Here is a 23,676-nt window from a genome sequence, read left to right as displayed (position 1 = left end):
AGCCAGAGATCCATCCCGTTATTCCATCCCGATTCTTGTATTTATATCTGGAGAGGAACTGAGCCTCCTTCATCTCAAATATTTCAACTTCTATCAGAGAAAGTCTTGTCATTCTCTAATTCAGTTTCCACAGAATAACATATTTTGCTTGCTCTAAGCATGGATCTTTCTTGCTTAGGTCTGCAAACGTTCCCAGCTGAAGATGATGATTTGTTGCCACACAACTGAGTACATATATCTGCACACTTCACTTTTAAGAATCACTTGTTCACCTGAGCATTTTGCTTATTCTACATGACCACATTATCACATTTGACTGATTAATTGTGCTATACCAATAGCAATCCGCCATTGTGCACAGGGCTGAAAAAAGGTTTTTTTTTTTTCTTAAAACTCACAGCGGATAGAGCAATGCAATGTGAGGCAACTCATTGTTCACAAAGTGAGATAAATACGGGCAAAGAATGGAACGAATTATGCAGGAACTAGGTGATAATTTATTTATAGATCTCTGAAGAAATACTGAAGTTAGCAAATATACCATCTGTTAAATAGTCATGCTATTCCTAAGTGCATGTCAGCAATCTAAATGCATGCCAAACACCTGATCTTTGCTATTTTCTTTGATACTCTTTTTGACAAGCAACATTATGCTTTATTAGGTTATGTCTCGTTACGTTATAAAGTTATGTTAGGTAACACAATAATGGGGATGACAGAGTGTTTGTGCTGCTATTGGTATAAAAGCACTCTGAGGGTCACACATTCCAGTAACATCGGATTATAAGAAGTAGCCAGATTTTCAGAATAACAAGAGCCAAACACAATATCTACATTTACATTCATCTTCAGGTTACTTTTGTTATATTTAAAACACTTTAGATTGTAATTAATCACTGAACATCCACATAAACATATGCACACAGAAAAAAGAATGTATAATATTTAATATTTCAGGCAGAAAGATTGCTTCCAGTAAAAAAAATAAAATAAAAAAAAAAATTATTCCTGATGGTCTACCTCATTTCTCTGTTATCACCCTGGGCCATATCTCAAAGATAGTTTCATAATTCATCACTATATCACATCTGAATGAGGTGCCATAGTATTTCTTGGGAGATAGAGTCTGCCTAGAAAAAAAGTCCAACAAAGATGAAGAGGTGAAATAAGACTATGACTTCCATAATGAGTTATTTTTACTAATTTTTCTTTTTTCTTTCTTTCTCCCCCCCCCTTTTTTTTTTTTTAAGTATGTAATGATTCTTTACAGGAGAGAGAGAGAGACATTTATTAATTGATTTTGTACAACATCTATCAAAACCAGTTTCAGATAGAGGAACTATTGATCATTCCTAATTAGGCCTACCAAATTTCTGGGACTTTTTGCTAGAAGATGCAGTGTGACAAAGACCTATGAAAGCCAAGCACTGGAATAGAATGAAGAAAATCTCTGTCCTTAGAGGTCTAAAATGTTTTAGGAAAGTATCCGTGAGGAAGGACAAACAAATACTTGTGTCTGTGTTGGGCCAAAGACATAGATTAAACGATTGCTTATGTGCCTCTGTATTTACTTTCTATAGCTGTGGTAAGCATAATGGGATGAAAATCTTTCCAGCACTGTGAAGAACTGAGCTGCTTTGTAAAACTGACCTATAAACATGCTATGAGAGGTAGGATTCCTGCATATAGATTTTGATACTCAACTTAAGGTTGAATAGTGTAGATTAAAAAGGCAAGGCCAACTTTCTCCCCATATACTATCCCCATAGGACACCTAATATTACTGCTCATTCAATACTTAAATCAGAGATACCTATCAATTTTTTTAAATGAAGAACCTAGACAGGTGATGCAGTTTCCTAAATGAAAGTAAAATCATATCATGACATATTGTGTCATTGAACTAAGATACTAGGAACTTATCACTTTCCCAAATCTATTCCAATTTCAGGGTAAAGTGTTACACAGTTAATTCTGGATTGTCTTGAAAATCTTTTGCTTAACTCTGCACTGCTCTTACTTTCTTCTTTCTCTGATCTCTCATTACCAGTTAAATTTTGTGCTCTGCAAAAATTTACCACAAGGGAAAGCACGGGAAATCACTAGTTATACTACCTGCATTTTCCATACCGCTCAAAAGGGTTTTTGTTGTTTTTTAAAGCATTTATTTAGAAGCTGCACAGTCTGTGTGTATTAATAATTAAAAGAAAAGAATGCTGGGAAAGGGAAAAGTGACTAGTTTTGTGCTAATGCCTGAATCCTAGATCTGAATGCTTTATCTAGGATAATGTCTTTAAGGTAATCACATGTCCAGAAATCATTTTGCCTTTTTCCAACCTTCTCTCTTGGGGGGGGTGGGGGGGGACACAGCAGGCCTTCAAGAGTCCTTCAAGGGTCTTCCTCCGTATAAAAAGTTGGCCCCTTATTCCAGACCACCTGAGCTTCAGGACAGCTAGCTTAAGTGAATTCCCACGTGCTATCTTGACATTTGTACCCAGGGCCCACTTTTCCTCCCAAATATTTTGTGCTTGGTCTTTTCCTCCTCATAAAAATTTTAACTCACATAGTACGAAAAGAAAAAGAAAAACATTGATTAGTGTATCAAACTACTTTCATTTTCTCAGATTAAATTTTCAGAAAAAGTAAAAGCTTAAGTGGATCCACACATTCAGATAATACACCATAAAACTTTTCAGTATGAATCTAAACACTTATTAGTCAGACATACTACATCCATCCAACCTTTTTTTTTCAGTTAATGCCAGAGAATGGAATAAAACTATGAACACTTCACTTCTGCCCACCCCCCCCCAAATACTTAGGCTGCAATCCACAGATCTAGCAGGCAGGCAATTAAAAGAACATCACAGTTTAAAACACTTTCCCTGTATATTGACAGATACCATCTATTGTGACTAGGACAGTGTGAGGAGGTACCACAGCTGCCTAATTCAATTCAGACACCTCTGAGTAGCCAGTGTCTTCACAGGAGACCAATATACAGGAGATGAAGAGGAGGAAAAGAAAAATTAACTGTGGAAAGTTCAAGTAAGAGGGAGCAAATTGATATATTGACATAAATAGCTGAGCCCATACAGGTAGTAATCATTATTGCTTTGACCAACTAGAATTCTTTCTCTCTACTGAGCACTGGATCAGGCAGTTATTCAGTTGATGAAAAAAAGGGACAATTGTTTGAAAAGAAAAGCTGTAGCAAGATAAATAAAACAAGTTTAAGCAAAATAGTATATAGGACTATGATACAATGAGCTTTAAGGAGAAGTTGGTATTATATATTTTATTAAAACAGATTTTGAATGTAAGTATTTCGCAAGTATTTCAAGCAATTATTTCCTCAAATATTCTGCCAAAAGTAGTACGTCTTCTCATTAGGATGAGAGTTGGATTAAAAAGTAAATAATCAGTTCTGAAGTACATCAATTGTATCATCTTCTGTAATTTAAGTTATATTATTTAAAAGGTGTAAGACTGAGAAAATTCCAGATCTTAGTAAATTACGAAAAAGCAGAAAAGACTGAGATGTCCTGGTAGACTCAGTAAAAAATAAGAAAAATTTGACAGTCAACCATGAAAATCAAGAAAGGGAGATAAGACACAGACATGTTTTTACGGGAGATTTCCTTAAACCATCACATTATTTCCTACTGAAAGTATACTCACTCTCCCCTGTTAAACCAGAGCCAAAGTTCATTCAAGTCAATTAAAATGTGGCCAATTACTGTAGACAGCTCCAGGACAGAAGACACTGCTTAAAAATATGATGTACTTTTATAGTCAGTTAAATACGTACACTGTTGGAATCCTAATACTGTTAGTTATCATCCGCATATATAAAAAGGCACACCTGCTTTTTATTGCTAAAATAAAACAAACTAAAATGTCTTTTTTTACTTAGGAGGCTTTTTAAGAGTCTAATAAGTTCCAAAAAATGATACTAGAGAAAGTCCTTGAATAATACAATACCTTTGCAATTAGGAATTTTAATATAAACTCACTGGCTTAGGAAACAACTACTTTAGGAATCAGTGTTTTAAAAGTTCTGAAAGACTAGATTCTAGGTTGGAAAATGTATTTTTTCTTATGGTATACCAATACAGTGTATCTTATACTGAGATTATATTACACTATTGAACATATAAATATGTTCCTCTATTGATTTTAACTGTGCAAGCGTTGCATAGCTTAAGACTATAGTTAGGAATAAATCTGATAAATAATAACTGGGGTTTTTTTCCTCTCTCTATAGACCTTGAAAATTTTGAAACCAAAACAAGAAGCACGGTGTCAGTCAGAGAAGGACAAGGAGTGGTTCTGCTTTGTGGTCCTCCACCTCATCATGGAGGTATGAGAATAGTTCTACGTTGCACGTAGTCTGAATAAGGATATACAGCTCACAAAAAGTAGCCTATGCAGTTCACAGGCAGGTTAGCTCTAGAATTTTTGCAGCCTATCTGAAGTTTTAAAGAAAAAGAAATTCAGGTTGTCTTAAAGCAGTATTTTCAAAGAAAGGTGTAAGTCATCATTCATTGGGCATACGCCACTGAAATCTTCTTTACAGTGTCAGTTATGATGTTCTGATTTTCAGCATCAAGTACTCTCATTAGAGTATTCATGATGATAAATGCATGCCTTTTTAACTATTGGCTGAACTGGACCCTACATCAACCACAGAATTAGCCATTTTCAGAGGGAAGCAATACCAAACTTAATTCAAACTAAACTGAGCCTTAGCTTTAGGAAGATGTTGAAAGAATCCAGAAATTTTTCTCAGCTCTTATTTTCATGATTCCCTATGTCTCAGTCTCAGCCTCAAGTGACCAGCTTCTAGATCCGCTGTAATCAATACAAAGTATTCAAGAACTGGAAAAATTGTCTGCTTAAAAGAACAGGACTTCTTTTGATACAGATGTAGCAAGGAGGTGTTAGCAAGACTAAATAATGTTAAGGAGCTACTGGAGACAGTAATAGGTCTAAGAAGTATAATTAAATAGTCTCAATGTATTTATAAATTGACTGAAGCAAAAATTTAATAGAAGCTTGTTCAGTACAGTACTGAAGACTTAGGAAGCTGGTCATCAGTTTTTCATTTATACGTTCTTGACAGTGTTTTTAAAGATAAAATCATAAAGTGTATGGTTTAAAATAAATTTGGATTTCATTTCTTTAAAGGATGTTGGGGTTTCCATTTCTTATGGGCCCCCTTTTATTTTCTATGGTTATCTGAGGACTGGAACATCGTTCCTTGCATGTGATACACAAGCAAAGAAAATATAAAGGTCTGAAAGAGTATTTCCTATCTATACCTGGTTATCTCAGCTCCTTACTCATGTGGAGTAGCAGAACAGCAGCCACCAACAGCAGCAGCTCCTGCTACATTAAAATCACTTCCAATTTGAGTGAAGTGACTATTCTGCCTTTCAGCACTTGCTATTTCAATGTGGTAGTTTGAATACTGAATTCTACACATTAGCTCTGTCATGATAATTTTTTTTTGTTTGTTTGTTTTTGATTTTCTCCTTTCTGATAATCATAAAATTATAGAACAATTTAGGCTGGAAGGGACCTCTAGAGGTTATCTAGTCCAACCCCTTGATTAAAAAAGGTCTGATTAGATCAGGCTGCTTGGTAATCTTGGAAGTTGTGACTCTGAATAACAATAAAATGGGTTTTCCAGAAACTTCATCTGGGGCTGCCTTGCTTCTCCTCCTGTCATTGCCTACTACTGCTTCTTAACCATATGGCTGTTGAATTTACATGTATTTGAGGACTTCCTTTCTGGATAAGGTAAAGTCCAGGAGATGTGCAATGAAGCAGTAGAGCAGTGCACTCAGCACAGTATTTCAGACTCCTTTTCTCATACACAACATCCCTAAACATAGGGTAAGATGTTCCTTTTTGCCCTTTTTATAGCTATATTATTGCCTCCAACAGCCGTATTTATAGAGCACTATAAAGATTTGAACATGTATGTGCACTGCTGCAGCAGAATGTTTATTTTCTTAATCCCATTTGTTTACCTACTGGAAGCGAGCAGGTCTTCAGTGAGTCATCTTTTGTGATTTTTTTTGCAATACCTACTCTAAAAAGTTGGAAGCAATAGACATTCCTAAGTCTACACTAGCGCAGTTAGAACCACATCAAAATCACTTCAACTCCTTTGACATCTGGAGTAAAAGTATGGTTTACTAGCAAAACTAACTAAAGATGATCAAATTTTTTACTCTAGAGAAGAGATTATTTATTGAAAAATGAAAATATCAATAGACTAACTAACAATTTGGCTTGTTCAAGACTGAAAGAATCAGCAATTCTTGGATCACTCATACCCAGCTTCCCATGAAGTGATCACATATCCATGGGAACTTCAGTTTACTATGTGCTAGTGCTGAAGCTTTGCTCACAGGAATGTTTCCTCGATTCTTCTTAAAGAAATCGTTACAAGACAAATTCTCAAGAAAAGAAGCTAAATAGTGATCTATAAAGTGAATGCATTATATTGGAGATACAGAGAAACCCATCAATCAATTTAAACCCAGCAAGTCTTGAAAAGAGAAACAATGTCAGTTCACTCAATGTTTACAGCAATATGAAAGAGGTATATAATCAAGAAGTGTAACCCAGTCCTTAAGGATAGAAAAAGCTTTAAAGTGTTCCTGAGATATATCAGTCGGACAGACAGAAAGACAACACATCCATCCCTGAGTCAGTGTGCTGCATGTTTTCTTCTTGCTGTAGGGTAAAATTATGATTTGATGAATATGAGTGAGTATAATAAAACATTCAGAACAAATAATTAATTTAAAAGTTAGTTTAATCCAGATTAATTGAACTGACAAAATGGTATCCATGAACACTCTCTGCCACAGTGTTCCTTAAGCTGGAAATGTGAGTTGCTGACCAAGAGGCACAAAAAACAGTATTATCTGATATAACAAGTTTCTAGAGAACAGAAACTTTGTCAACCATAAACACTGTATTTGTGATCCAAAATTATATGCTCTAGGGATTAAGGACATGGTGTGAACTATGATAGGTTATGTACTATTTCAGGATGCTTAGGAAGTTGTTTCTAAAGAAAAAAAATTTTTTTTTAATTGAAGCCCTTGCTTCTGACTCACAATACCCAAAGGAAGATGGACTGCCAGCTTTACACATAGCTTCCAATGAATTAACTGGAAGCGTTCTTAAGGCATTTTGAATTGATGAAAAATTAGTTAGATATTAAACAATTTGGAAAATACACCATATCAACAGGAAAAGAGTTGCAAACATACTAAGACAATACAAGTTATACAATGTGCTCTACACAGTACCAAGTAAGATTGCTCTTAGAAGTACTCATCCAACTTAATAGATACAATCCTTAACTGGTGTGGACCTTTGCTAGTACAAGCGTTTAGAGAGAAACTGAAGTTAATTGTTCAGCTTAAAAATGCTGACTATGGTATTAGAAGGAAATTATCCATGTAACTGAAAGCATACACATCAAGGGACAACAGAAGATGGGCGCAGCCCTTCATGCACACCTTCTTATGGATAGGCAATTCATTCCCTTTGGATGAGTCACTTGACAAACCTGGCCCTACACATATGGTTGCACAGAGGAAAGAGGAACATGATTCCGACAGTTAGTGGTTCCCCCCACCTCGACTTTAAAAAAAAAAGGGGGGGGGGGAGAAGAAGAAACCTAATAGCTCTGTGCAGCAGTTGGTTGAAGCAACTATCATTACACTGCTAATGGGATTAAGGGGCACTAACTAAAGCCTTCTGCTTTCCTGATAACCTAGGAAGTCTATACATGCTTCTTCTAGTGACAGAAGAGGCAGAAAGGGGAAGAGGATCTAAGGAAACAAGGAGCTCTCATGATCTTAAATTCTTTAGCATATTAAATCCAGAACTAGGAATAGGTAGATAGAGAATGAGAGCTCAAGAGATGTTTCCATTATCAAGGGTATCTATACAAGAATGGTTTACCTCCCCATCTTTCTTTCACTACAGAGACTCTGACAGATTGTCAATTTTCACAAACAGTTTAAAGTTAGGCTTGCTGCTAGATTCACAGGGAGATATATTTGGTAGATGTTATTTCATCACTCAGGTGTGTTTGTGGCATGCTGTAAATGCTTTTTCACATTCACACCATTTAAAACATTTAAAGCTTACATTTTAACAAAGTTTATTTTCAAACAAGTTTAACTTTTTTATATATTGGACAAGAACTATCCACTTTTGCCTTTTGTGTGCACATATATGCTTCTTTACTCAGAGTGTATAGAGAACCTATTTCTGTTTCTACAAGAGAGGTAACCGATTTCATTCTAACAGGAGATACACGGTACTAGGCAATTAGGTGGTAAGAAGCAAGAACCAATAGTTTGCAAGTTACTCCAAAAACTTTCACAATAGCTTTAGATGTTAAACTGATTCTCTGAGAACAAAAGCCTCCCACAACTGCTATTATAGTCATACTGATGCTTCTAACTCTAAAAGTCAATCTACTCTAAATTTCTATTAAGAAATATTAGTAAAGCTAAATACAAGACTCAAAGAAAAATTATATATTTTAAAGGCATTACTTACACCTCAGACCTAGCAAAGTACTAGAAAAGTTGCAGCAGCTAACAAACAAAACAAAAAAGAAAAAAAAAAGTAACTTTCTATTCAAAAAGGAAACAAACCATCTGACCCACACTAGACTCCTCATTCCTCCCTCCTCCTTTTTCCCTATTTATGCACCTATTTATGCCTCTCTTCAGGCTTAGCTGCTGTTATTTATGAGGCTCATTAACATGCCTTATTAAGTTGAGCACCTAAATGTTTTTTGTTTGTTAGTAAGGCTCTCAAGTGCTGGGTAGGAAAGCTGTATTTCTTTCTCTGGGAAAAGTCTCTCTAGCTTATATTCTTCAGGTGAGTTTTTTTTCCATAAGTGATTAAAACATAGTATTGTTTTACTCATAAAAATATGATGGTCTTATGTAGGTTTAAGAGGTACAAAAAAGGAGGTAGGGGAAGAAGACAATCTGAAAATGCTTTCATATATATGGCTATGTATGAGTTTGAACTGATTGTGATTAAGAAGCTGCTGACTAAATGATAATGGGCTTGACTACAGGCTGGGCTGGGCTGTTATTTCTTCTCTCAGAACTGAAATCTGATATAAAGCCTATTTTCTGCAAACTGGGCCCTCATGGAGCTTTAAGAATGTTAGTATATTGGGAGCAACAGGATCACTCATTCACTGGTATTTAATCATGCATAAGAACTTGCAAGATCTGAATCTTTACAGTATAGGCCTTTCTCTGTAGTACAATTAGTATAGCAGGGCTAGCTAAAAAAACTTCTCAAAGTGAGAGACTTGTAGACCTGCCTGGTGGAAGAATATGCCAAATTCTCAGCCAGCAGAAGAGCAGGTGAAAGAGGAGTACATGAAGCCAGTGAACAGAAGAATGGATGTGCAGGAACAAGTACAGAGGATATGAAAAGAAAAACAGTAGGACTTCTAGGTAAAAAGGGTCTTGGGAGTCCCTCCCCCAGGTTGTTTCCATGATTTACATTAAATATTTGATAAAATAATCTTAAAATAAGGTTGAAACGTATCTCCCTTTACAAAGCTGAGTGCCTTAGTCATCAGTTTAGAGACATTTTCTGTCAGTTCAGAGTCATTTTCTCTCTGCTCTTATAACTCAATGCTCCTATGAACCTTTAATTCTTTTCTGCCAGCTTCAACAGGAGGGGTAGAAAGTCTCCTCTGTGAGACTAGCCTTTAGCTGTTCTCCTGCAGAATGAGCAATATTGATTTGAACTTGCTCAGGCTGAGGAAAACACTGAAATGTTTTATTCCCTAGACTAGTGTATCAAAAGTGATTATCAGCTGTTCTTCTCCCAGCTGTGCTCTGGAAGAAATAGTTCACAACTGACTGGGTTAGGCAATATTCTCCTCTTGCCTGACCAACCTCAGAACTTGCCTATCAGATAGTTCTTGTCCGGAAAGTAAGGTTAACCTCCTTCTGAGAGGCCTCGGGTATGAGCAGGGAGATTGACATCACTTGGGCACACAGTTCCTAAGCAGAGACAGCTAGCTAATGTTCAGCACAACCACTACAATGCTTAGTGACTTTAGATACACTCAGCTGCAAGGTTTACCTGGATTTAGTTGCCTTATCCTGCTCTAGGTTCTTTATTGGCTCTAAACAAAAATAGAATAACCTAGGATTACAGCTCTAATAAATTGCCTATGCTCTGGCATATGCATAATTAACTCCATATTGCCGTAATTATCTCTCCTCTGACACGTAGCCCCCTTTGAAGTAAATGCAGTTCTGTACACTTCAAGGCATCTCCTCACACAGTCAATAATAGCATCAAGATCGTTGTCTTCTGAGAACAAGTAACGTTTTCCAGTGTTCTGTGATCAAATATGTTGATTTGGGCTGAGAGCAATCAACAGTACATGCTAATAGGAGCTGTAGTCAGATATTTATTATGCAACAGCTGAATAGAATTTAAAAAATAACTAGCTGAAGGTGATTCATGTTTTCTAAGCTTCCCTGTGAGGCTGACATATAGGCATTAAATTAAAAAATAGAGGGCAAAAATTATATGAATGCTCTATTTTGCTGTAGATGTTTTTGTAAAATAAATCCTGAAACTTTCATACTGTTCTGAATTTTATTTTCTGTCATTACCTGCACATACAGGTAGCAGGGGGATTCTATCCAAATGTGAAATTGCTGAAAGGTTAGCATTTTTTTTTTGTAACCTAAGGGTAAATCATGCTCTGTCTTTAGAACAAGTTCAACTTTATGCAATTTGTTTCAAAAGTTTGCAAAAAAATCTCAACATCTAGGACTAAATTCTGCTTGCTTAACACTTACCTAAAACACCACTGAGCAGGGACTGACCCTGTATCATCTCAACGTGTATCTCACTGCACACAGTGGCACCCTTTGCTCAGTGAAAACTTTTATCAATTTCAGTATAAGCAATTCAAGCACAGAGGTCAAACCAGGAAGAATGACATTTGTCCACTGTTAATAGCATAATTCTGTCATCTAACACACACTTTGGAGGATATGTATTCTTTTCAGGACAGCAAAAGATGCTTCCAAAGACACTTACATCAAGGATGAATGATGCTATATTATCTATTTTTTAATCTTTGTAAATATAGTGGGATAAAGGTGGGAAGGTGGGTACATTTATGCAAGTTTAACACGATCATGGTTTTACTTCACACGTTTTATTTTCCTACATGACACTAACTATAATGAGAAGAACAATATAAAATTGGACTAATATGGAAATTTCTCCATTCCTTTACTTCAAACACATCATTTCATTTTTAGTATCATATGGGGAGTGTTTACTCTTGAAGAGAACTTACAGATACGTAGCGCTATGAAGAAAAAGAAAAATAAATAAAATAGAAAAAAAAAAATAATGAAAATCCCTGGTGCTTGATGGTTAAGATTTGTATAAGACCTCTTATGCTGAAGTCCCTTCACAGTTGCCTCTTAAGTTTAATAATTCTGAGACTATCACAGGTATGTTAAAGGCTGATCTCAACAACTCTGCTTTTCATTTATGGTTAAATGGAAAACAAAAAATAAATCAAGCAAAAGATAACTGTAACTTTTTCTTCTTCAGTAAAGCAGCCTGCAACAACTATTTTCAGTTTTTTAGCTAGACTTCATTAGCTAGTTACTATTTTTCATAATTTCCCCTCTTTGCCCCTACTATCTTCTGCTCAGTATTATTTTTACAGTCTCTACTCAGCCACTGATTTACTCATGCAAATGAATGTAACCCTAAAAGTGATGGCATGAGCCTTTTACTCCTTTCTTTCGCTCATTTAAGGGATCTGATACAAATCTGATTTATTCCAACTGACCCAAAATTGAAATGTTTAAGTAATAGTAGCTTCTTTTATAATGCTACATTAAATTTTCTCGCCAATTATATCTCTTACTATTTTAGCTTACTGTAACTTCCTAAGAAAATATACCTTATTAGAAAGTAGTCTGTTAGTGTTATGCCTTAGAAGAGAACAAGGTTGCAGTTCATTGTCTGGCTCTCCCCTCCCCCCCCCCCCCGCCCCCTGCCAATTCCCATTGAAGTCAATTAGAATTAGGGCTTCTACAGAATTTAGTGGATCCGAATTACACTCCAGGCAAGTCAGGCCTGGGGGTTGGTGATGATGAATCTGCAGTTAGATGAGTGGTAGTGTTTATATCCCTTATACTGGGGGAAAGGATTTAAATATGAAAAGGAAGGGCTTGCACTTGTTCCCACTTAATGGAAGAATTCATCAACAGGCCCTAAGGCAGTAGTGCAGTACAGACAGATGGAGAGAGTAATGGAAACTTTGGAAGCTAAGGTCCACTGGAAACTGCCAAGAATTGAAATCAGGAGAGACAAGAACTGGCTCTTTTGTTAATTCATGAGCTCAGTTTGTAGACTGACCTCATGAAGAAGCTCTCTGTAGCATAGATTTGGTTTGGATGACTTTATTAGGATTCATACAGTCTGTCTTGCACAGAGAATTTAGCTTCTTTTAATTTGAGCTTCATCACTAGTTCCTATAGCAGGAATACATCTTTGATTGCAGAATCATAGAATAATTGGAGTTTAAAGGGAGCTTTGGAGATCATCTGGTCCAAGCAGGGCCAGATAGAAAAGACTGCCCAAGACCAGTTGGGCTTTGAGCATCTCCAAGGATGGAAACTCCACAGTCCCTCTGGACAACCTGTTGCAATGCCCATGAAGGACTTTGAAACCATCCTATGGAATGTAATATATGCATAGTAGTACACTATTTCAGGAATTGTTGCATCCTCTGGGTTTAGTGTACACCAAAAAACTACTATGACAACAGTAAAAAGCAGCCTGCATCAGGATTTAGCCAAGTATAGAAAAAGTCATTGATTGTTTCCTGGAGACACATCATTTCTAATGATAGTCCTATAGAGGATGACAACATAAAACTCCAAAAAATAATCAGAGTTTGCAGACAGAATACCATACTGTACCAATATCGTAACTGGGGTAGTGGTGGTGGTGGGGAACATAAATAATCTTTTTCAAATGGGATTGTTGACAGGGGAAACGTGTTAAAATGAAGCTGTCGGCAGAACACTTAGCTTATGAATTATACATTTAGTTAAGAAAAGCTAAACTTGAAACTTATTTACTGTGTTTTATTAAAAATTTCAATACTTCTTGTGCCACTGCTGGAATATGACCAAATGCTGCAGCCAGCTGTCAAATGTCAGGCAGCTAGAAGGAGCAGCAGTTGTGCAAAGGGCTGACAGAAACCTGAAGGCATATATAGATTGCAGTGCAATGTTTTATAAGCCACAGATTAGTTTGCTAAGGTACCAATAGCAGTATACCAGAGATGGACTATTCAAAGGCATGTATTGTAAAACATGGTATGAAAGAAGGTGGTAGAAAAGAGTTAAGAAATGAATCTAAATAAAACAGGACAGGAAACAATATGCAAGTATGGTAGGTGATGAGAAAGCTAGAGATGATGAGAAGGATTAAATGTGCAATGGGAGTTAATGTTAAATGAACTTCTCTGAAATATTCGTGTGAGGCTGATTTCTTCCCCCTTCCTGATGATAAAACGGCAGGTTACCTGCTTTTTTTACACAGTCTGAGTGAAGAGAGCCATAACGCTGTGCGATCAGCAACGGGTCCTCTGATGTGCAAAGTGAAAGTTATAGCACTTCCTCTAGAAATTATTTACTAAAACAGCTTTCTCATAGCATTCCAGCACTGCCATTCCTATGTAAAAATACACTGATGTAGGAAAATAAAAAGAGGACAAAAACTTTTGTGACTTTCTTTCAACTGGCTATCTTACACTTAAGCACTAATATGAAGCAGACTATAATGGAAAGGATACGTGATTTGATATCCGGTGTTTTCTAGGTTTGTCCTATGCATGGATCTTCAACAATAATACTTTATATGTTCAGGAAGATAGCCGTCGCTTTGTTTCACAAGAAACAGGAAATCTGTACATTGCCAAAGTAGAGCCATCTGATGTGGGCAACTATACTTGTGTTGTAACTAACGCTAAAGCTGAACAAAGTGTACAGGGGCCACCTACTCCTCTCATTCTCCGCAGTGATGGTAAGTTATCTCAGCATGTTTATCTTAAAAAAAAAAAAAAAAAAAAAAAAAACACAACACTAACTAGTAATCATCAATTATTTGAAATTGATACTGCTATAAATCTTAGTGGACATAAAAGACTCAGTAAAAAGCTGTTCAATGGGCATAATTCCACTTCTATGGGATTGAAACGAGATTTGAACTAAGATGGGTACAGCAAGATAATGTACATGAACAAGAAGATAATGTTCAATGTCACTGAAAAATAGCAAGAGAATGCCAAATATCATGTTAATATTTTCAGTCCCAGGGTTGCCTGTGTACAGATTTTAATCTGGCAAAGATTCCTAAATTTAATAAAATAGGTATAGCTCTAATACCAAATCTAGAAAACTGTTTCAAAGTAAACTGTTTTGAAGTAAAACACACACACACACACAAATATTTTTCACATTTTTAATTAAATGTTCCCAATGAGACAAATACACCTGAGAAATTTTTACACAAAGCTTATTTTATAAATTTGATCACTTAAATTTCAACTTACTGATACTGTTTTCAAAGCAGTCTTGATGAATACTAACAAAAATCTGTAGAGAATTATGTTCTTAGACTAAAAAAAATATCATTATTGCTTATCAGATGTTCAGCAAGATTTTCAAATGTGATCATTACATGTAGTTACATCAGCTATTCTGGAGCCTGGAATGCACATTTTAAACAAGTTCTAAATTTAAGTATTTCAGACAGAGTCCCATTATTCTCACTTGCATCCATAACCTATCGGGTGTCCTGAAAAGCAGTCATAGCTCAAAGTGGCCAGTATTAAGGTTAGCAGAGATTAAGCCCTGAATTCTCCCTAAAACATTAATGTGCTAGTAAATCATACCTGTATGTACAGAACCTGTATGAAAGTTATGCACTTTACTATTAAATGCAAAAAACTTACAGATTTAACATAACCTTTCAGCACAGGTTTGGATTTCACCCAGAAGTCCAAGCCTGCCCCATGGGAATCACTTGTTGATGCTCATGTTTGGAGCGTAAGGCTCTAATACTGTTAATACCACTCTTTCCTTTACACTGCAATTCTATTGTACTAGACAGGTCTGAGGCTGAACTGGAGTGCTAGCTGTTTTGATGTTCAACAGGTGTGATGGGGGAGTATGAACCAAAGATTGAAGTACGTTTTCCAGAAACAACATATGCAGCGAAGGGCTCATCTGTTAAACTGGAATGCTTTGCCCTTGGAAAGTAAGATTTGGGGGTTTTATTAAAATATGGGTTATAACACTGTTCTACAGTGAAAAACAATGTTTCTTTCTAAATGGCAGAGTAGATTTTTTTTGTCAGAATGTGAATTTGTGAAACTTATTTATCTTGGTTTATGACTGGCTTTGTGTTACATGCTCCCAATGAAATGAGAAAGAAAATCTCAAAACTGAAGCTTGCTTTGTTTGAATTAGAAAAAAAAATACCACCACCACATTATAACTCGAAGAGTTTACTTCGGACTGAGACTTGACTGAGTTTTCAGCATTCTGTGGTCTAATTGCAGGTTCACATCAAATCTATGCAGATGCATCAAAACCTGAGTATGTTTTCTGTGTGAGAACGAAACTTGGGGAATGGGCTGAAATTCAAAAGCACATAGTAAGCTGTCTAGAATGAATTCAGTGGAGCTTCATATAGCTCTTACCATTCCCTTCTCCACAAAGATGGTGTGGAGTCCCAAGCAGTCTTAGCAGTAGCCCTTCCTGCTAAAATCTTTCAGGCTTGCAGTAGCATATATTTTGCCAACGCTGTTTATGCTGTCGTAATCATTTACAGAAGCAGTATTGCAATTAAAACAGCAAGAGGTGCTCTGTATTCAAAGAGTAATGGTTAACTGAATAAATGTAACCAGTCTAAAAAAACTAGTCTTTCCAATGAGCATACACTTTCTTCAGAAAAGCTAAAATAATCTTAGATTGTTGACCTCTATTTAGTTTAAGTTCACTTTGACAATCCTTTTTTAAGTTGTAAGCTTTTAAAGTGTTTAGAGCTTTCCCCGAGGTTAAAAGCCCGACTTGCAGACAGCACAAATTAATCAAAAGTTCCTGTGGAAGCTACATTGAGAAGCAGAGGAAAAAAAAAACAATAAAAAGTTAGTAAGAGGAAAAATGGCCTTTCCTTTCAGGTGAGATTTTTCTACAAACTAATCTTAAGGCTAATTTTTATTTAAGGAGGAAGAAGAGTATTTCTACAGAGCCATATTCATAGGCATATGCAGTTTTGGGGGTGGAGGGAGGAGTCCAAACAAGTACCAGACTGGAATATTTCTGCTAAAGCTTATTTTCCTTTCCAAATACTGCCAAGCTACTTCTCTTTAAATACTTCTTTAATTGCATGTGAGTCACTGCAGGCTTTACATTTCAAGTTGTCATTTTATGTTTCCATCTGTTGCATGGAATGCATGTAATGGAGATACACTGACTATTATTAAAGCATTTCAAAAAGAGTAAATGATATACACAAAACAATGCCTTCTTACTGAAGGGTGAAGGCAAGTCATGCTAATGTGGCACACAGGTTTTGCCATTTTATGCACCTTTTTAGGGGAAAAAAAAGTGGACTAAAAGGACATATGGATAATGAATCCCTTAACAAGTACGGTACCTTTTATCCTGTGCTTAGTAAATGGAATGACTGAGGTTAATGCATCTTTAGTGTACATTTCCTTCTTATACACAAGACTGCAGCTGAAACTGGTCTGCTATATTTCCCCTGGGTTCCACTGAGTGAACACCAGTGATCCATGTGCACTAACCCTTTTACTACACATTTTTTTGATATCATACAAATAATGTCCATATAGTAGATTATACGTATATTGGAGAGCTGCTGTTTCTGACTAAAGAATCCTTAATGGAGCATCTGGAAAATGTTTTCCTTATAGATTTTTAGAATAGGTTAGAAGTTAAATAGAGAGCACTACTGTTCTTTTCAGGGTGCTTTTTCTCCTCTGTGATTGAGTGAAGCCTTGTTCCGAATTTTTCACTAACATTGCAATCAATGGAAAAGCATTATTTCACAGCTAACATTTATGTAAGAACAAAGCAGGAGAGGAAAAAGACTGCAGGTGAAATAATCTCAACTTACTAGATGAGGCTGGATATTTAGAGGTGCGTAGGTGACAGTAGTACTGCTAAAAGCTCTAAGGAGCCTACCTCCAGCTGTCTACAGTTGTAGTCAGGCACGCATAAATGCAGTAGTATAGCCATCTGTACCTTTAGTTGCCTAAATTCCACTAAAACTCTAGTCTTTATTACCGTCCGTTTATGTTAAAAATCAATTGAGCTCAACATTTGTTGAGCTATACCTCTGATCTGCCACAAGCACTAATGGTTATTATCTCTCTCTGATTTCAGAACTACACTGCCATTATCCATAATTTTCTATATTCATACTGTTAGTCCACTGGCTTAGACAGTGCTGTTAGCTGCTGCTACCTCCGTACTATGAATAACCGAACTCTCATATCTAAGACATCTGTAGGCAACCTGCTGTGGTTTTGGTCTCCAGAAGCCTTAAATGAAAGTACTTTCACAGTATTTAGAGAGATAGCATCTCTGCTCTACGTGGAACAACAAGTCATACCTATTAGACATTGCTCCTCCACATTTGAAATACAAACACAAGAGAATTACAACCGAGCTTTAAGCCTCTTTATTTAGCAGAACTCAAAACCACAATTAAGTACTTCTTAAGCAAGACTATAGGACCCCTAAAAACAGATACATTCCACATACCTCACGTCACAGCTTTTGTGGGGTTCAGGAAGCTCTCCAGAAAGAAGCATTCTTAGTGCAGCCCTTGTAGCAACATTGCCTTCATGCTTCTTACACTAAGACATCATAGTTAACACATGCAAGCACGCTTCAAGTCCATTATAGACCCCAATTTGTTTTGAAGAAGACAAATATAAAGAGGTAAAAGAGTCAGTATTTAGCCCTAGGAGCACAGCTTAAAGCCACGCACCCCTAAAACAGCACGGTTTCAGTTGCCAGGCACTGCAGGGTGTTCCACAGGCCACGAGGCCACAGGCCGCCGCGTGCTGCTCACAGCCGGTCTTAACCGGTTCTAACGGTCGGAACATCGCACCGCGCGCCCAAACGGCGACCAATCAGAGGAGCCTGTAGCGCCCCTGGGCGCCAAAACGGCAGCCAATCAGCAGAGCGAACGGCGCGGCTGCTCGGGCGCCTTTGGGAAGGGGTGGGGGGCAGAGCGAGGAGCTGGGGCGGGAGGGGAAGGTGCGCTGCGGCTCGGCTCGGCTCGGCTCGGCTCGGCTCGGCTCGGCTCGGCTCGGCTCGGCTCGGCTCGGCTCGGCTCGGCTCGGCTCGGCTCGGCTCGGCTCAAGATGCGCCCGAGGGAAGCCTCCAGCGGGGCCGAGGCGACGAGAGGCGAGCCCGGAGCAGTGAGGTGAGGGCGGGCGGGAGCGGCGGTTGCACACCGCCTCAGATGCCGTCGCCTCTCCGAAGGGCTTCGGAGGCCGCGGTGTGGGACGCGGCAGAGACCTAGGCGGTGGGCCGGGAGTGGGGGGCGGTGGGCCGCCAGCGGCCCCTTCCCGTGTGAGGCGGGAGAGCAGGCTGCCAGAGTGCTGGCGTGCCCTCCCCGGCGAGGGGGAAGGGACCCCGGGAAGGCTCTTGGCTGAGGCCCGGTCTGTAGAACGGGCAGTGAGTAGAGGAGAAGCTTTTGGAAAGTAAATTACTCTCCTTGTTGGAAATGTGTCGGGGGTGAAAGGAGTTTAAGTCGTATACATCCGTATGATCATTGGTACCGAGAATATGCATGTTATTTAATTCCTTGGCTGGGTGGTAAACTCAGGTAGGAAATGGCTATTTGACTATTTGAAATACTGCAGTCTGTGGCAGTTCTTTAGAAGAAATCAGACTGTGTTCTACACTAATATGCATTATGTTGGCAGTATTTAATATTATGCCAATATTTAGTCATGGTTTGACTCAAGCTATATTAATCATGCCATGTACATAAATTGTTCGTTCCTTCTTTGAGGACACTCTGTGTCATAGAAATGGAGTTGTTTACAAGTATGCTTAGCTGAGTTACTATGTTTTTTTTTTTTTTTTTCTTTTTTCTCTTTTTTTTTCCTGAAGGATTCCAAAACTTTCTCTCCTGAAAGTAGGAGTAGGAGCTGGAGCAAAAACAAAATAGTTTCCATGTATGTGTACATGAATTCAACTGCACCTGTTTCATTTATGTAAATATATGTGATTTCATCTTATTCTCCATGATGGAGAAGTGTTAATTCGTTCAGAATTTCTGCAGTTGGGTCGCTGTTGACAGAGGTTGTGGAGTATATGTGGATCATGTAACAGGACTTTTTTAAACCTGAAATAGCTGCTGCTTGTTGGAAGATGCCACATCTTCTTTCTGTAATTAGATTTAGGTAAGTGTTTGAGGGTTTTTTTGATATTTTTTTTGTTTGTTTTTTTTTTAGCTGGCTGTTAGTATTAGGAAGATAATTGAGCAATCACAGGTGGATTCCAAATGTGACCAGCTTCACTCAATTTACTGAAAAATGCTAGGCCTAACTTCTAGACTAAAGAGCTGCTCTAGTATTTTTAAGGGTTTTATATAAGCAGTTATAGAAGGATCAAATGGAAGGTTTGAAGAATGTGCATGTGTGCATATGAATCATTTTTGCTACAAGTGAAGCTTGCTGTTTTTAACCCATGCTCCTGATAATTGTTAGGATTTGCACCTTGAGTGGTGAGCTGTAGAACTTCTGGAAGATTCTCTCATAAACTCATTTATGGTGAGCATTTTGATTCCAGTGATTTTCTCTGACCTCAGGCTGCCACCTCATAATGGGTAGCAATATCAGGTTTCAGATAACTTTGCTTTTTTGTTGCTTCCTAAATAATATAGTAAGATGGTTAGAAGCCTGTGTATTTTAATTATAATTGGATTATAATTCTACCCTGTGTTAGTCAATGCAGACATGATAGCAGCTTTCAAATCTCAACTCAGTTTCAGTTGTGTAACTAGGTGTGGTCTTCGTTATCTAAACTGCAGACTTAATTTCATTGTGAAGAGCTCTCAGACCCATAGGATGAAAGACAAGGCATGAGTGCAATGCATCAGCTGGCTGTTGAGTCTTTGCAAAAAAGAAACTTTCATTTTGGTGCAGGGTGTAATGCAGCAGACAAATTAAATTAATTTTTTGTTCAAGGTGACAAGACTTGTCACAACCAAAAAATACCTTCCATCTCCTTTTCTGTCCAAGTTGGTAACTTATGAATTTGTAATTCTGCCATCTGTATGGCAGAGCATAAATAAAAATTAGTATCTGTGCCCAGTATTCCTAGATACTCTGAAGCTTTCAAATAAACTACAGATTTATGGACAAAGACACTAATATTTATGCACTATTTTCTTATTTACTCAGGTGAAAGTAAGGCTTTACAGTTTATAAACTATAATAAATATGAAGAGTGTTTTCATAGCTTTTTTCATACCTTTTCAGATACTGTGAAAATTTCTAACCTAAAACAATTACGTAATTGAATCTGGTTATTGGCATTGACTAAATGAAAAGAGAGTCATTGTTTGTTTTTATTGCAGGACCACCCCATTTCTGTTGTGTTGCAAGGTACTAGTCTGTAACAATGTCAGATGCTGGCCTTGGATACAATATGATTATGCCATACAGTCCTACAAGAATTCACAAGACTGTATCTATTGAACTAAGTTTTTTATATGTTTATCTATACTGAAAGGACAGCTTCATTTCTTAAAGTATCAACTTGTAAAATAAAAATAGCATGTAACAAAATAATTTCTCTTTGTTAAAGTGAATTTAAGTTCACTCTTTTCAAAGCTGTTTAGAATTTTATCTTAATGTTTCATATGGTATGTGCTAATAGGTTGTTGCTAAGGGTTTGTGTTGTAAAAATGTAAGTAACATAGAAGGTGAAAGCAGGTAAAATCCTACCTTCTGCAAAGTATAGTGATTGAAGACACTGGAAAGCCTATGATCGTGGAGTATCAAAAAAAAAAAAAAAAAAAAAAAAGTGAAGAAATGCAGACCTTCACAAACTGCCTTGATAATGGAGGTTCTTTTTATGGATGATGGTCACACAGCTGAAATACTGATCCTCCTGCAGTCTGCAACATTCATTTAACCTATAATTCAGTTTGACAAGGAGCTGCTGGCTTAATAAATAAATTCTCTCTCCTGATAAAACTAGACTGCTTGGTCTCCCCAACAGGAGAACAAAATACTGTTAAGTATTTATCGTAATTACATATTAAAATAGAGCAAAGTTGATGAACCAAACTCTTGAGTTTTATATCTGCCATCCTGCTATAGTTAACATCAGAGAATGGCCTTATTCTTCATAACAAGTGTTTGAAATGTGTAAAAATGAGAATTTGCCTTGAAACATCCCTAAGGAAGTCATTATAGCTATCTGGTGTGGATAAGGAAAACAGGACAGCATGTTCAGCTCAAACCTTGGTAAACTTGACCTGACAAGTTGACAGAAGAGATCTTTGTTTCTACAGTCCTGTCTCTGGCCTTGGGGTCAGCTGTAGACTTTCCTTATTCATGAATAGCCTAAGATGAAATAGGCTACGGAATGGGAAATATTTAGATGTAACACTTCCAGATAGTGGAATGTGAATGAATGTATCTAATTGTTTTCTCACACGTGTTTGTGTTTATTTTATCTGTTCCCCAAAAAAGAAAAATCCAGAAGTAGTTTTGAACAAAGTAGTTAAGCGCTTCTGGCATTCAGTGCATTGCATGATTCTATTGTACTATTCATCTATTGTTTGATATTCAATAGCACTTTAAAACCTGGCCTTTTGTCCTTTGTTATCTACAGTCTGTATCAATCTATTTCAGGACTGCAAATATCTGTAGTTATCATCTTGACCTGATAATGGTGATAATGGAACAGACAGTTGGTGCAAGAGCTGCATTTTCTTCAATGGTTGAAAAGTAATCCAGTTTACAGAAATTCTGCATGAATGATACTATACAAGATTTATTGGGGAATTGCACCTTTTAACAGACCACCTACTGTATTTGACAAAAATGGATAAGACCTCCTGAGGTTCCTACTAAGGGATAAATTAATATAATACTAAACAGGTTTGTACCTGGAAGAATAGTTTTCTCCTTCCTAGTGAAGGACAAATAATAAAAGTGGTGATGGCAGCTACTGTTGTCTGAAAAGTTTAGGGATTTAAGCAGCTGTTTAGGTTTTGAACCAACATAGATGATAGAAGAATAAAATCTCAGTTGTCCTTTCTAGTTCTTTTCTTGATTTATAATGTCTGGCATATCCCAGTCTCTTCTGAATAGGAGATTGCTGAGCTGTGTTGGAGGGGTCATGTGCAAGTCAACTTTGTGTGTACAAATACAAATAGTGTGTGTGTATATTTATCATACAGGGCTAACTTCCAAATCTAGTACAGATTGTGTATAGTTACAAACCACTCTCACAGGCGGCTTGGTTATCACGATGAAAAAGGCTGGCTAGCTAAACTATTATGCTTCTTAAGTAGCTTTTGGAGATCCTTTGGTTAAATTTGTCTCTAGTTCTGTTTTGTAGAGCAGGCAAGGGGATAGATTAGAGGCGCTGTCGCCTAGCATTGAGCGAATGTTTAACTTCCAGTGTACCTGCCCTGTGTTTTGAGTTTATAAGGCAATGCAGAAATAAGCAAATGTTGGGTGGTGTTCATCATATTTCAGAGTGGTTTAGCTGTTAATTTTCTTGTATGTAGTCTTTTGTTTGCTTATACATCTGTACTTACTGTTAACATCTGCCAGTTGTTCAGTTCACTTAATTGGACAAGCACTTGCGCTATTTACAGGTGCTGATTCTTGGTACCTGTGAGTGATCTCGTGAATGCCGTGGCCAAACAGACTCAAGATTTAGGTCTAAGTTTGCCTGTGTTAGTTTATTTTTTTTTTCCAGTGTGTGTTAGTCACTTAGTTTCTCTGGTCAATAAACAAGGATTTAAAACAGACCTAAATAATTTGAAGTGTGAGTAGTTACAGTCTTCAGCTAACAAGCAATAAATGCTTTGAAAGTTGGAGTGCCAGACTAGAGATGCTGGGGAATATCAGAGAAGGACAATACATGCTTCTAATTTACATGAAAGTTATTTTAAAGCTTTGTACTGTTTGCTCTTGACGTTGCTTACAATGGAAAAGTAGTCAGCATTTAGTCAAAGCTTCTGTAAAAAGAAAAAACTATTCAAAAGGTAACTGCTCTTCTGCTTAGGAAAAAGCAGCTTTAGTTTTCAGAAACAGAAAAACTGTGAAATCCAAGGCTGTTAATATTTCTAAGAGTTCTGGTGACATAATAGATCGTGAAAGCAAGGCTCGTGTGGTTTGTGATATTACCAGAAATCCAAGAAGTATTTATAGTTTTCTTCCACTTGACTGTTTTTTATTGCATAGAATCCATTGATCCAAATATAAATGAAAATGATAAAAAGCTACAGAAACATGAAACA

At 37.1% G+C, this 23,676-nt stretch overlaps 1 protein-coding gene across 1 annotated transcript in view; it reads left to right on the top strand.

The window, feature by feature from the left end:
• LOC134145618 (contactin-6-like) overlaps positions 1–23,676 on the top strand; it is an 87,850-nt gene that overhangs the window by 14,887 nt on the left and 49,287 nt on the right. Inside the window, exons 2-4 of the mRNA XM_062585283.1 lie at positions 4,268–4,363; positions 13,957–14,160; positions 15,294–15,396. Coding sequence (XP_062441267.1) covers positions 4,268–4,363; positions 13,957–14,160; positions 15,294–15,396 — 403 coding nt within the window. The remainder of the gene's footprint in view (positions 1–4,267; positions 4,364–13,956; positions 14,161–15,293; positions 15,397–23,676) is intronic.

The sequence above is a fragment of the Rhea pennata genome, chromosome 12 (assembly GCF_028389875.1).
Source record: "Rhea pennata isolate bPtePen1 chromosome 12, bPtePen1.pri, whole genome shotgun sequence".
Classification (NCBI taxonomy): Eukaryota; Metazoa; Chordata; class Aves; order Rheiformes; family Rheidae; genus Rhea; species Rhea pennata.
The sequence above is the reverse complement of the archived record's forward strand: the minus strand, read 5'-3'. Positions and strand labels throughout refer to the sequence as shown.